This window comes from Macaca thibetana, chromosome 11, assembly GCF_024542745.1.
Source record: "Macaca thibetana thibetana isolate TM-01 chromosome 11, ASM2454274v1, whole genome shotgun sequence".
In the NCBI taxonomy this organism is placed as follows: Eukaryota; Metazoa; Chordata; class Mammalia; order Primates; family Cercopithecidae; genus Macaca; species Macaca thibetana.
In genome coordinates, this window is record NC_065588.1 from 106812370 (window position 1) to 106825497 (window position 13128).

The 13128-nt window shown below is 50.3% G+C and overlaps 5 protein-coding genes across 8 annotated transcripts in view; 2 read left to right on the plus strand and 3 right to left on the minus strand.

Annotated features, from left to right (window-relative positions):
• The window catches only part of TCTN1 (tectonic family member 1), a 77392-nt gene extending 75016 nt beyond the window's left edge, over nucleotides 1-2376 (plus strand). Inside the window, exon 16 of one of the 2 annotated variants that reach the window (XM_050749746.1) lies at nucleotides 2297-2376. The gene's annotated coding sequence lies outside the window, so the exon portion shown is untranslated. Of the gene's footprint in view, nucleotides 1-133; nucleotides 227-2296 lie in introns of those variants that run through there. The other variant, XM_050749747.1, reaches the window with a different exon arrangement.
• GPN3 (GPN-loop GTPase 3) overlaps nucleotides 1-13128 on the minus strand; it is a 637401-nt gene that overhangs the window by 206275 nt on the left and 417998 nt on the right. The window lies entirely within an intron of this gene.
• Nucleotides 1-13128, minus strand: part of VPS29 (VPS29 retromer complex component) — a 444410-nt gene that overhangs the window by 166720 nt on the left and 264562 nt on the right. The window lies entirely within an intron of this gene.
• Nucleotides 1-13128, plus strand: part of LOC126931527 (peptidyl-prolyl cis-trans isomerase NIMA-interacting 4-like) — a 773797-nt gene that overhangs the window by 149082 nt on the left and 611587 nt on the right. The window lies entirely within an intron of this gene.
• The window catches only part of HVCN1 (hydrogen voltage gated channel 1), a 40335-nt gene continuing 27330 nt past the window's right edge, over nucleotides 124-13128 (minus strand). For 2 of the 3 annotated variants that reach the window (XM_050749875.1, XM_050749876.1), the window contains 5 exons: nucleotides 12465-12749; nucleotides 6637-6741; nucleotides 2319-2550; nucleotides 1257-1369; nucleotides 124-572 (listed from right to left, as the gene is read on the minus strand). In XM_050749875.1, coding sequence (XP_050605832.1) covers nucleotides 507-572; nucleotides 1257-1369; nucleotides 2319-2550; nucleotides 6637-6741; nucleotides 12465-12749 — 801 coding nt within the window. In that variant the 3' untranslated portion in view covers nucleotides 124-506. The remainder of the gene's footprint in view (nucleotides 573-1256; nucleotides 1370-2318; nucleotides 2551-6636; nucleotides 6742-12464; nucleotides 12750-13128) is intronic. The other variant, XM_050749877.1, reaches the window with a different exon arrangement.

The following is a 13128-nucleotide window of genomic DNA, read 5'->3' on the forward strand; positions in this document are numbered from 1 at the left end:
GCACACAGAGGAGGGGCCTGGGTACCCCTTTTGGGGAAACTGAGACAAGGGAAGCTATTTAGAACAGCTTGAAAATAAGAGACTTTTCTAGAATGGGGTGGCAGCTAAAGTAGCTTCTTTTTCTTTCTTTCAGAATGCTCATATGAAAGGATACATCAATTCCTTAATATACATGTGAAATTTGAAAACTGTACATTCGATGCGACTAAATTTTATATACAACTAGAAATTGTCCAGCTTTGTTGCTCATTTTCAAGCAAGGCTAAAGTGTTCAACATGAGAAAATGTGATACCTTTGACACAGTGTGGGGTGGGAATGGATGGGCAGCTCTTGGTGGTACTGGACCTTCCACAAGGCTGTGTCCACCCAGAATCCATGCTGGCAGGAGGGAGGCAGAGGCATCAAACCAAACCTCTCACCAGGTGGCCCAGGAGGGGCAGCTGTTCCTCACATGACAGCACAGGCCCATGAGGCAGTGTCTTCTCTGCGGGGAGCTGGTCTGGGTCTAGTTCACTTCACCAAGAAGTCCATGCTGTCGCAATAGCTTGTTAAGTCTTTCAATTTCTTGTTCCTATTGCAAAAGCAGACAAACACTAGAATTTACTTTGAGCCTCGCCAGGGATGTGACAATCATTCAGTAAGCCCCAGGCACAGAGCCACAGAGATGAATGAAAGCTACACTCTGTGGCATTCAGTCTGCTGAGGAGACTGCTACAATTATAGGCTCCACTGAGCAGCAGTGACAGCAGTGAGAAGACAAAGGTGGGGGACCTGGCAGAGCCCCGGGGTGTGGGAGTGGGCACAGCTTCAGGGAGGATATGATGCCTGGGCTGGATCTGAAAGGACAAGGCAGGCTCAGCCCAGGGAAGGGCGCTCTAGGTGCATGAGCAGCGCTGTGCTGCAGGCGGCTGCTGCAGCAGAGGCCAGCTTCTCAGACGTCTTTTTGTTGTTGTTGTTGTTGAGACAGAGTTTTGCTCTTGTTCAGGCTGGAGTGCAATGGCGCAATCTTGGCTCACTGCAACCTCTGCCTCCCAGGTTCAAGCGATTCTGCTGCCTCAGCCTCCTGAGTAGCTAGGATTACACGCATGCGCCACCACGCCCGGCTAATTTTGTATTTTTAGTAGAGACAGGGTTTCTCCATGTTGGTCAGGCTGGTCTCGAACTCCGGACCTCAGGTGATCCACCTGCCTCAGCCTCCCAAAGTGCTGGGATTACAAGCATGAGCCACCATGCCTGGTCCCCAGATGTGTCTTACCTTCTCAGAGCAGCTGAACTCAAGGTGTTGAATCTTGGCGGCCAATTGTACATTCATCTGTTTTAACCTTAAGAGTTGCCGTTCTGAACGTGTCTTAACTGAGATGATAATCCCTGAAATAAAATTGGGGGTCTCAGTGATACTGGTTTCTAACTTAACCACTGAGGAAAAAAATCTGTATTCTTACACCCGTATAGTGTTGGGAGGGGTGGTGACAGACACACGAGACAGTCATCACTTTAGGGCATCAGAGCTGGGAAGTCAGGGTTTCATGCCTGAGCTACTTAGTCCCCAGTTATGCAATATCTCTCTATAGCTGTTATGGCTGAGAAATCCTTAAAAATAATTGCTGACAAGATGAACATTAGACTTCTTAACCTAGAACCTGTTCACAATCATATGGGTGCATAGCAGCAGTGTGCACAGATACCACGGAAGCACAGGCTGGGAAATGCCCCCTTTCTCCATAACAGGCATCTTCCGTAGGAACTCAAAGGCTTTTTTTCATTCCTTTGACAGAGGCCAGTTTTTGTTGTTGTTGTTGTTGTTTTGAGATGGGGTCTCGCTCTGTCACCCAGGCTGGAGTGTGGTGGCACAATCTTGGCTTACTGCAGTCTCCAAATCCTGGGCTCAAGCGATCCTCCCACCTCCGCCCCCCCCAGTGGCTGGGACTACATGTGTGCACCACCACACCCAACTGATGTTTCTATTTTTTTTTTTTTTTTGTAGAGACAGGGTTTCACCTTTGTTGCCCAGGCTGGTCTTGAACTCCTGGGCTCAAGTTATCCTCCTGCCTCAGCCTCCCAAATTGCTGGGATTACAGGCATGACCACTGTACCCAACCGTTTCATTTTATTTGCTTGACATAAACCTGCTCATAACCAGCTCCTAAAAGGGCTGAAGAGGAAGAAGGGAGGAGAGGGAGGTGAGGGGTCAGTGGGGAGGCCTCTGTAATGGGAGCCACTGTGAGCTCAGGCGCCCAGAGTGACTGTGCCGCCAGGCCTCGGATGTATGCCTGAGCCCCCGCTCTCCATCCACAGCCTGGGAGTGCACGAGACGTACCGTTGATGATCCGGGCCACCCGCCACAGCCGAAGCAGAATCAGCAGGCCCAGAGCCTCAAACCCGTGCTTCTGGAACAGGACGACAACGTCGAGGACGAATGAGACCACCACCACGACGGCATCCAGGATCTCAAACTTGTGGTGAAAGAACTCCAGGCGGAAGACAAATAATTTAAAGGTAATCTCCATCATAAAAAGGACCAAGATGGTGATGCTCATGTAGTGGAATATCTGAAGGGGACAAGGAACCACAGTCAGGGGAGATCGGGCCTCTGGGAGGTCAAGCTGCCCTCGCATGCACCTGCCTGGTCACCAGCAAGATAATTCATCTGTTGGACAAATCCAGATGCCCGGTGCTGGAAACACGGCTGTGAACACCACAGATGAGGCACCTGCTGTCTAAAGGGCAATTAGGCAATGTCGGAATTAAAGCGTCCTCTAGACCCTTTGGACCAGCAATTCCGTGGCTAAGAACTTATCCTACAGCTGAACTCCCGTGTGCACAGGGACTAAGGATATTTACTGCAGCACTGTTTGCAGAGCAAATATTTTCTGCATTGTTTGTAAGACAACAGAAATGTCCGTTAGACAGAAATGTCCATTAGAAGGTACTCTTAAAATGAATGGTGGCACCTCCATATGGGGCCCTAAGGACACAATTGTTAAAAAGATTAAGCTGGTGTGGTGGCTCGAGCCTATGGTCCCAGTTACTCAGGAGGCTAGGTGGGGCCTCCTGCCCAGAGCCCAGTTTGAGGCCAGCCTGGGCAACATAGCAAGATCCCATCTCTAAAATAACTGAATGAATGAATGAATGAATGGAGGCAGATCCATATGTTCCAATTAGGAGTGATCACCAAGGTAAGTGAAAAGGGTTCCGAGATCTTGATCTAGTCCTGGCTGGGCACAGTGGCTCATGCCTGTAATCCCAGCACTTTGGGAGGCTGAGGCAGGTAGATCACTTGAGGTCAGGAGTTTGAGACCATCTTGGCCAACATGGTGAAAACCTGTCTCTACTAAAAAAAATACAAAAAGTGAGCCAGGTGTGTTGGTGCACGCCTGTAGTCCCAGCTACTTGGGAGGCTGAGGCAGGAGAATTGCTTGAACCCAGAGGACAGGTTGCAGTGAGCCGAGATTGCACCACTGCACTCCAGCCTGGGTGACAAGTCAGACTCTGTCTCAAAAAATAAAAATAGGCCGGGCGCGGTGGCTCAAGCCTGTAATCCCAGCACTTTGGGAGACCGAGACAGGTGGATCACAAGGTCAGGAGATCGAGACCATCCTGGGTGAAACCCTGTCTCTACTAAAAAAATACAAAAAACTAGGCGGGCATGGTGGCGGGCACCTGTAGTCCCAGCTACTTGGGAGGCTGAGGCAGGAGAATGGCGTAAACCTGGGAGGCGGAGCTTGCAGTGAGCTGAGATCAGGCCACTGCACTTCAGCCTGGGCGACAGAGTGAGACTCCATCTCAAAAAAATAAAAATTAAAATATAAAATAACCAGTCCTCACACCAAGATAACCATTTCCAGATCTGGGGCAGGGAAGGTACAATGTGGGCAAGGATGTCTTGTGCCAGAAAGCAAGGAAGTCTTCAAAGACATCACAGAGTCATGTCAACAGGACCCAGCAGTCAGCTTGAAGAGGTTCACAGTGACAACATTTGGGGCAATCTGAACATTGAAAAGAATGACTAAGATTGATTGTAACACAGTGAATAAAAAAAAATTCACAGTGCAGCACATACACCCATGCACACGCACACACATGGGAAAACAGGGAAGTGCCTTTTTATAGAAGAGTACCGACTACTAAATGTAGAAGGAAAGACAGAATTAGAAAATCACCATTCTGCATCCCCTAGTGTAGTCACTGACTCAGGCAAGGATCACCAACAGATGCCAACTGGGGAAGAGGATATTTGCATGCTACCAAAGGAATACCGGGCAGATCATTTACCACTGCAACAGGAAAAATGCCCCTGGCCAGTGGAGCCATCCAGCATTTACTACCTAAATCAAGTGACCCAACTGAATGGGACCCCTGGCGTGTGCCTCCTGAAAATGCCACCTCCAGAACATCGCCCGCCAATGAGGACTCCCTGCTGATCAAGCCCTGGACCTAACTGTGGTGTGCAGGAAATAAGGCAGGAGACCTCAAACTCATCAGACAAATCCAGAACATGGGACATTCTATTGGCTGGGCTCTTCCAAGAGTCATGGTCATGAAGGAAAAAGAAAAGCAGGAGGATTTATCTAGATTAAGAAAGCCCAGGGAGGCTGCGTGTGGTGGCTCACGCCTGTAATCCCAGCATTTTGGGAGGCCAACACAGGATTGCTTGAGCCTGGGAGTTCAAGACCAGCCTGGGCAACACAGGGAAACTCTTTCTCTATAAAAAAATTTAAAAATTAGCTAGGTGTGGTGGTGCATGGCTGTGGTTCTAGTTACTCAGGAGGCTGAGGCGGGAGGAAGGCTTGAGCCCATGAGGTCAAGGCTGCAGTGAGCTGTTAGTGCTACTGCACTCCAGGCTGGGTGACAGAGCAAGACTCTGTCTCAAGGAAAAAAAAAAAAAAAAAAATTCCAAGGAGACACAACCAAATAGAATATTGGAATTCCCTATCCTAGTTTGAAAAAAAGTGCCATTAAAGACATTCTTGGGCTGGGCATGGTGGCTCGTGCCTGTAATCCCAGCACTTTGGGAGGCTGAGGTGGGCAGATCACTTGAGGTCAGGAGTTTGATACCAGCCTGGCCAACATGGTGAAGTCTCGTCTCTACTAAAAATACAAAAATTAGCTGGGTGTGGTGGCGGGCACCTGTAATCCCAGTTACTCTGGATCCTGAGGCAGGAGAATTGCTTGAACTCAGGAGGCGGACGTTGCAGTGTGATGAGATAGTGCCACTGCACTCCAGCCTGGGCGATAGAGACTCTGTCCCCCCAAAATAAAAAGAGACATTTGGGATGAGTGAGTGAATAAAAGTGGTTGTTAGGTGGGACTATTGATCTTATTTTAGGTCTGATGATGCTCTCATGGCTCCACGGGAGAAAAACCTTATTAGGCATGTTGAAGTATTTAGGAGTGAAGGTTTGTGACGTCAAATGGTCAGATGGAAATGTGTGTGCATCTGTGGGGATATATAGTGACAAAGCAAACAGCAAAATGTGTCTTTGCCATTTTTCATAATAAAAAGTTGAGAGAAAAAAGACAATATGGCAGGCATGTTAATGGATTCTATTAAAAATAGAGGAAGAGAGCCAAGTGCAGTGTCGCACGCCTGTAATCCCAGCACTTTGGGAGGCAGATGTGGGTGGATCGCTTGAGCCCAGGGGTTCAAGACCTCAGTCTCTGAGAAACATGAAAGCAATTATTTAGGAGAAATTAGGTGGACAGGGAAGATTCTCCTTTCATGCTGGCATAGGAGATGTCACTGGGCTGCCTCTGGGAAAGGTACCAGGAAGAAGGAGGTTTAACATTTCCTTCTGCCTTTTTCACTACTTGCAAAGACATATATTTGCATATCAATTCCATTTTGTTTTTCCAAAAAAGGGCATGGCGGGGGTTGGGGACGGGAAATGCTTTTTTTTTTTCTGGAGACGGAGTTTTGCTCTTGTTGCCCGGGCTGAAGTGCAGAGGCGCTATCTCAGCTCACTGCAACCTCCGCCTCTGGGGTTCAAGTGATTCTCCTGCCTTGGCCTCCTGAGTAGCTGGGATTACAGGCCTGCGCCACCACGTCCAGCTAATTTTTTGTATTTTCAGTAGAGACGGGGTTTTATTATGTTGGCCAGGCTGGTCTTGAACTCCTGACCTCAGGTGATCCACCCACCTTGTCCTCCCAAAGTGCAGAGATTACAGGTGTGAGCCACTGCGCCCAGCCAGGGATGATTTTAACTCTCCTGATCTCCTCCCTTGGCACCGAGACAGGGTGTGTCCACCACCCTTTGCCTGAACGTCTAGGATGGGCTCAGTAACTGAATCAGTGAATAAACAGCACATCCCCTGACGGCCCAGCATGGGGACCATGCAGACCATCAACAGAAGACAGAAGAAATGCCCCTCCTGAGCCAGAGATGGCAGAGTGGATCCACCCCACATGCTCACTAGCCTAGCATCACCCAGGATTCCAGCCATCATGTGAAACAAGGTTTCCTGCTTGTAGTAAATGCTAATCCATAATCTGGAAAGGAAGATGAAAACACCTATTAAACTACCACAGACCTTGCTACTCCAAGTGGGGTGTCAGCTGCTCCACTCTGCACCCCTACTGTGCAGATAACACAAGCAAAACATATCAGTAAGACCCCAGAAGAGCTGTCAACCCCTACCATGGCGGCATAGTTCTTCTTGTCGGGCTGGATGATCTTCAGGTCCAGGATGAGCTCAGCAAGCACCAGGAGGGTGTCCAGAACCACCAAGCAGATGATGATGACCTGCGGGCCGAGGGAAGGCACCAGAGACCATGAGACCCATATGGAGGCCCTCCCTCTTCCCATGATTAAGAGCTGGCTTGGAAGCACGTGGGTGAAACCACTGGGCAAAGCCATTAAGGGTGGGAGGCTATTGCTATAGCTCGCCAGAGGCCCCACCGGGATGGTGGCTGCGCAGGGCCAGCTCCTCTCTGATAGAAGCCACCAGCCTCCTTCCCACCACCCTCCTGGCCTGCTCTGCCTCTAGGTGGTGCCCACCTTCCCTGCCCTCCCAGAACATGTCTGGCTCATTTTCTGACCCTTGGTCACTGTTTCTCAAATACCACCTCTCAAACCAAACTGCCCATACCTAGATGGCAACAAATAATCAGTTTTTAAGTGTGTGTGTGTGTGTGTGTGTATATATATATATATATATTTTTTTTTTTTTTTTTTTTTGAGACAGTCTCGTTTTGTCGCCCAGGCTGGAGTACAATGGCATGATCTCGGCTCACTGCAACCCCCACCTCCTGAGTTCAAGCAATTCTCCTGCCTCAGCCTCCCGAGTATCTGGGATAACAGGCACACACCACCATGCCTGGCTAATTTTTGTATTTTTAGTAGAGATGGTGTTTCACCATGTTGGCCAGGCTGGTCTCAAGCTCCTAACCCCAAGTGATCCACCCACCTTGGCCTCCCAAAGTGCTGGGATTACAGGCGTGAGCCACCGCGCCCAGGCAAGTTTGTATTTTTCTATTCCTGGGGCCTGCTGTTGCTGGGGTGCTCACAGAACAGATGCTCAATAAATAACTCAACACAGCCCTGCCTCAGCAGTCTGAGTCCTGGGAGGGACCTTGGGGACTGCCGACTGCAGGCTCCTCAGCTACAGGGACGGCTGCTGTGCTTACAAACCAGCTTCTGCCTGGAGATGTGAGGTGCCTGCCCCAGCTCACGTGTGCCCACAGTGGGTGAAGAGGGTGAAGGGGAGAGGAGTCCCGGTGTCCTGGAGAATTGAGGAGAGCTGCTATGGGAAACAACCTCGTGGGCTTTGTGATGGGCTGACAGAGGACAGGTGGGGAACAGTGTGGAGTGGGTGGGTGGTCTCACTGATGGCAGCTGTGGGAAGCAGCTGGTAGTGATGGCAGTCATGGTGACAGCTGGTGATGATGTTGGCGAGGGCACTGATGGCAGGCTGAAGGTGACAGCGTTGGGGATACCATAATGGCAGTGGAAATGTAGCAGTGGGAGGAGCCGCACAGGACTTTGAGTGACCCTTCTGTTCCCTTGGAAATTCCGGACCATCGCCATCCCCTGCCATTCGCACTCTCAGATCAGTTGATTCTGGCCTCTGAAAATTAATCTGCCACTATCTTGGCAATTTCTGCAGTTTCAGTTTAAAATTAAACAAGTTCAGGCCTCTGCAAGAACAGACTATTAATTCTTTGATCCTTTCAACCTGTAGGTAATTATTTCAGTAATTAAAGTATTCTATGATGTGGTTTGTTGTGAAAATTGCATGGCAAATTGCCTTATAATGAAGTTTTCACACATTCCAAATTCAGCAAGCTTAATAAAGGTGCAAGCCTCTAGTGGGGTTTTTGTTGTTGTTTTTCCTTGGTTTTATTTTGGAACTAAAGGGATCTGAGAGCTCATATGAGGTAAAACCAAGCCACAGAGCTACAAGGAACAGACCCAATATTCAGCCATGAAAAGGATGAGGTTCTGACCCACACTACTATGAAATCGTCATACTAAGTGAAAGAAGGCAGACAGAAAAGATCACACATTATATGATCCCATCTATACGAAATGTCCAGAAATGGCAAATCCAGAGACAGAATGCAGGTTCACAGTTGCCTGGGGCTGGGAGAGGGGGAATGGGGAGTGACTGCTAATGGGTACCAGGTTTCCATTTGAAAATGCTCTGGGGTCAGGCACGGTGGCTCATGCCTGTAATCCCAGCACTTTGGGAGGCTGAGGCGGGCAGATCACCTGAGGTCAGGAGTTCGAGACCAGCCTGGCTAACATAGTGAAACCTTGTTTCTACTAAAAGTACAGAAAATTAGCTGGGCATGGTGGCATGTGCCTATAATCCCAGCCACTTGGGAGGCTGAGGTAGGAGAATGCTTGAACCCGGGAGGCGGAGGTTGCAGTGAGCCGAGATCACATCATTGCAGTCCAGCTTGGGCAACAAGAGCAAAACTCCGTCTCAAAAAGAAAAAAGAAAAAAAAGAAAATGCTCTGGAAGTAGATAGTGGTGACTTGTACAACACTGTGAATGTATTAAATAAATGCCACAGAATCATTTACTTAAAAATGATTGTTACGTGAATCTCACCTCAATTTAAAAAACAATGCAAAAGAAAAATGAGAGACAGACCAACCCAAGGTCACAAAACTACGATGCCTGGATAATAACCCTGGCCTCTATGAAAATTCATCCCCGGGGCCCTGAATCTGCCAGTTCACAGGGAGTGTTGCTTCTGAGGGGAACCAGGTCACAAGGAAAATTGCTGAGAATTCAGAGAAGCTGCTTCATTCCAAATCCTCACCCTGGCAAAGACTGCAGAGTCCGCGCTGTGGGGCGGCCAGTCCTGGGCTCAGCTCCCAGCTCCCCCATCTGCCTGGACCTTGGGCACATCTCTTATCGCTGGAACCTTCACTGTCCTCACGGGGAAAATGGAGTGGGCCACATTTTCTACCCCAGAGCAACAATGGGAGCATGATGTGAGTGAAGTATGAAGAGCGCTTAGCACAGGGCTGGCCTGCGGTACATGGGAATAAAAAAGCTCCCTGACTCCTGGGACCACCTTCCCTTGGCTCAACTCTGTCCTGTCATTCATGGCTTCCTTGGGCCCTGAATCACCCCCTGTATTCTCTCCCTTGGTGGTGCCATCCCATGTAAGAAGGGACCGCAGTTAACAATATATCAAGCACCTTGGCCATCTCAAACCACTCAAGAAAGGGATCCCAGGAGCTTCCTGGATGCCGATCCTACCTGCAGAAACCACAACCTCTGAGCCTCCCCACCTACTCCAGTGTGGCCTCACTGCTGCCACTGAGTCCCTCTACAAATCTGATCCCCCACCCACACACTTAGAGCTTTCAAAGTTACCCCACAACCCGTGGATGACCTTCCCTGGCCTCTTCTCTTGCCAATTGCCTGCTGGCAGCACCCACACCCAATCCACGTGCACCCTTCTCAATTCCTCCAATGCTGCAAGTCCTTGGCAAAGGAAGCCCCTCTACCTGGAAGCCTCCCACGCCATCCATCCACGGGGTTCACTCCTGCTCAGCATGCAGGTGTCACCTCCTCCAACTCCAGTCCCTGATCAGTCCCCCACCCCCAGGACCTCTCAAAGCCTCCCTCCTCCCTGAGGAGGGCTTCTCTCCATCTGTAACCAATGTGTGTCTCAGTGATGGCTCCCATCATTCCTGCCTCTCTGCAGCCTGCCAGATCCTCAATGAGGGCGAAGATGTGTCTGCCACATTTGTCACTGTACACAGCAGGTGCTCAATAAGTGACTGTTGGGTAGGTGAATAAACACCTCCACTCACTTTATGACAGGCATTTGTCTTTTTCCCCAGCAGGAGTGTCTCTGGGGGTCCCAGCTCAGGGGCCAGTCCCCAGCCCTAAGCCCAGGGAGGAGGGGAACATCCTGAGGGGGCGGCCCAGGGCTCCCCTTGCAGCTGCAAGGAAGCTGGTTCCTTCCTTCTGCTCCTGAAATTGAGGGTTTGGGATTTCAACCCCCAACAACTTAATAGCATGTTTCCTTTCCCATCACAGCCACAGAGGAGCTGGGCCGCCAGGCGCTCTGGCATGTCAGCTCTCTTGCTTCGCTGCTTTCAGCCACACAAGAGTGGGGGAAAAAAAAGACCAAAATAATTTTTTTTAATCTTTTACCCTGGAATAAAGTCAGTGATAGAAGATGCAAGGGCTGCATTTCTCTGCTTCCAGAAGAGGGACAGGCTCTAAGGAGGGACAGGTCTATTTTGTTTGGGGACACCTGCAGTAGCATCCTCCAAATGCCCACCTTTGAGAACTGTGTGCTTCCCTGTGGTCCCCAGGCCTGTGCCCTCCCAGGACTTGAATGGACTTCTAGGAACCCAGACATAGGCTCTGCCATGTTGGGGTTGGGGATGGGGTCTAGAGAGAGCTGACCAGACTCCACTTGCATTTGTCCTTCAAAATCAGAAATGTCTTTCTAGACCATGTATGGTGGCTCACACCTGTAATCACAGCATTTTGGGAGGCCAAGATGGGAGGATCACTTGAGACCAGGAATTCGAGACCAGCCTGGGCAACATAGCAAGATCCTATCTCTTAAAAAAATAATAAAAGCCCTTCTAAATGGCAGGACATGGCCAGGCAGAGTGGCTCATGCCTGTAATCCCAGCACTTTGGGAGGCTGAGATGGGTGGATCACTTGAGGTCAGGAGTTTGAGACCAGCCTGCCCAATATGGTGAAACCTATTCTCTACCAAAAATACAAAAATTAGCCAGGTGTGGTGGCGGGTGCCTGTAATCCCAGCTACTTGGGAGGCTGAGGCAGGAGGATAGCTTGAACCCAGGAAGCAGAGGTTGCAGTGAGCTGAGATCATGCCACTGCACTCCAGCCTGGGTGACAGAGCAAGACTCTGTCTCAAACCAATCAATCAATCAGTCAATGGCAGGACAGTTGGCCGGGCACGGTGGCTAAGACCTGTAATCCTGGCACTTTGGGAGGCTGAGGTGGGTGAATCACCTGAGGTCAGGGGTTCAAGACCAGCCTGACCAACATAGTGAAACCCTGTCTCTACTAAAAATGCAAAATTAGCCAGGTGTGGTGGCAGGCGCCTGTAATCCCAGCTACTTGGGAGGCTGAGGCAGGAGAATTGCTTGAACTCCATAGAAAGTTCAGTTCCCTTCGCTCGTCTGTGAGGACCACCCCAGCTCTGCTTTCTCCCTGCAACCACACCTGGAGGCTATCAGCAGTGGGCTAAGGCCAGGACAGCCAGGTATTTTGGGCATCACTCCACAAGAGAGACTGAGGCCCCCAGCAGGATGGGTCTCCATGAGGCAGGGGAGCCTCTGGCACTGAGTGTTCGCAGAGTGAACGGATGAGTGTTCTTTCTGTCTCTGTTATTTACCCTTTATTTACTTTGTGTGTGGTAAAATTTGCATAATGTAAAATATACCATTTTAAAGTTGGCATAAAATTTAGTGGCATTAAGTCCATTCACGAGGTTGTGTAACCATCACCACTATAATTCCAGAACATTTTCATCTCCTCAAATGGAAACACTCCCACCTGTGGCAGCCGCCAATCTGCTTCCTGTCTCTATGGATTTGCCTGTCCTTAGACGTTTTGTATCAATGGAATCTTACACTCTGGCCTTTTGTGTCTGGCTTCTTTCCCTCAGCACCATGTTTTCAAGGTTCATTCACATTGTGGCATGGATCAGCACTTCTTTGCTTTTGATGTTGGAATCATATTCCACTGTACGGATAGAACACATTCGATTTCACACTCATCCATTGGTGGACCCTTTCCTTTTGGATCATGACTCTTTTCTCCCTGACAACTTGAGATCTGCCTGCCACATGCCCAGTGCAGTACAGGGTCCCCGGCACGTGGTAGGTGCTGGGCAAACACTCATAGAATGAATGAGGCAGTGGCCAAATGGGCTCAGCCTGGCCGCCTGCCTCACATTCCCTGATGGCTCTCCTGCCAGCTCTGGGCATCCCGGACTCCTGTCCCACTTACCTGAAACCTGTGGGAGCTGAACAGTTTCCTCAACGTGCCCCTGAAGTCAAGGGGGGCCCTGGGCGCGGGGCCAGGGGCAGGGGCAGCGTCAGGGCCTGCAACTCTGCCTTCCTCGCCCGAGGCTGGTGTGGGTGGCGGCTGTTCCTCCTCCTCCTCGTCCTCTTCATTCTCCCATTTCTTGTAGTTGATGTTCCAGGCATGGTAGTCGTCCCCTACGACCGTGAAGTGCTTTAAGAACTTGCTCATCCTCTCAGCGGGAGCCACCTTGGCCCTGCGGGTGACTGCCTAGAGGGCGGGGACAGAGAGCAAGAGCTTCAGGCAGGTGGCTCTGGGGCCCTCTGGGCCACTCAGAGCCCACATGGCCCAGGCCGGGCCAGGCCACTGCAGGTGAAGATGGTCCCGGGTGCTCAGAAACCCCTGCGAGCAGAGACCATGAGGTCACGGTGGTTTCTCGTGCTTTTATTTTTGGAATCCAGGGTCTCGGTGTCTATGAGGCAACAGGAAACTCCTGCCCCCAGCAGGCCTGTCGCTGTGGTCTGGTTGGTGGTAACCAACGGAATCAGTACTGCAGCCTGGTCCCAAAACACCCGCTACAGGCCCACGTGTGAATACCGGAAGGGCCGCCCCAAGGTTCAGAGACATCACAACCTGGAAACTGGAGGGG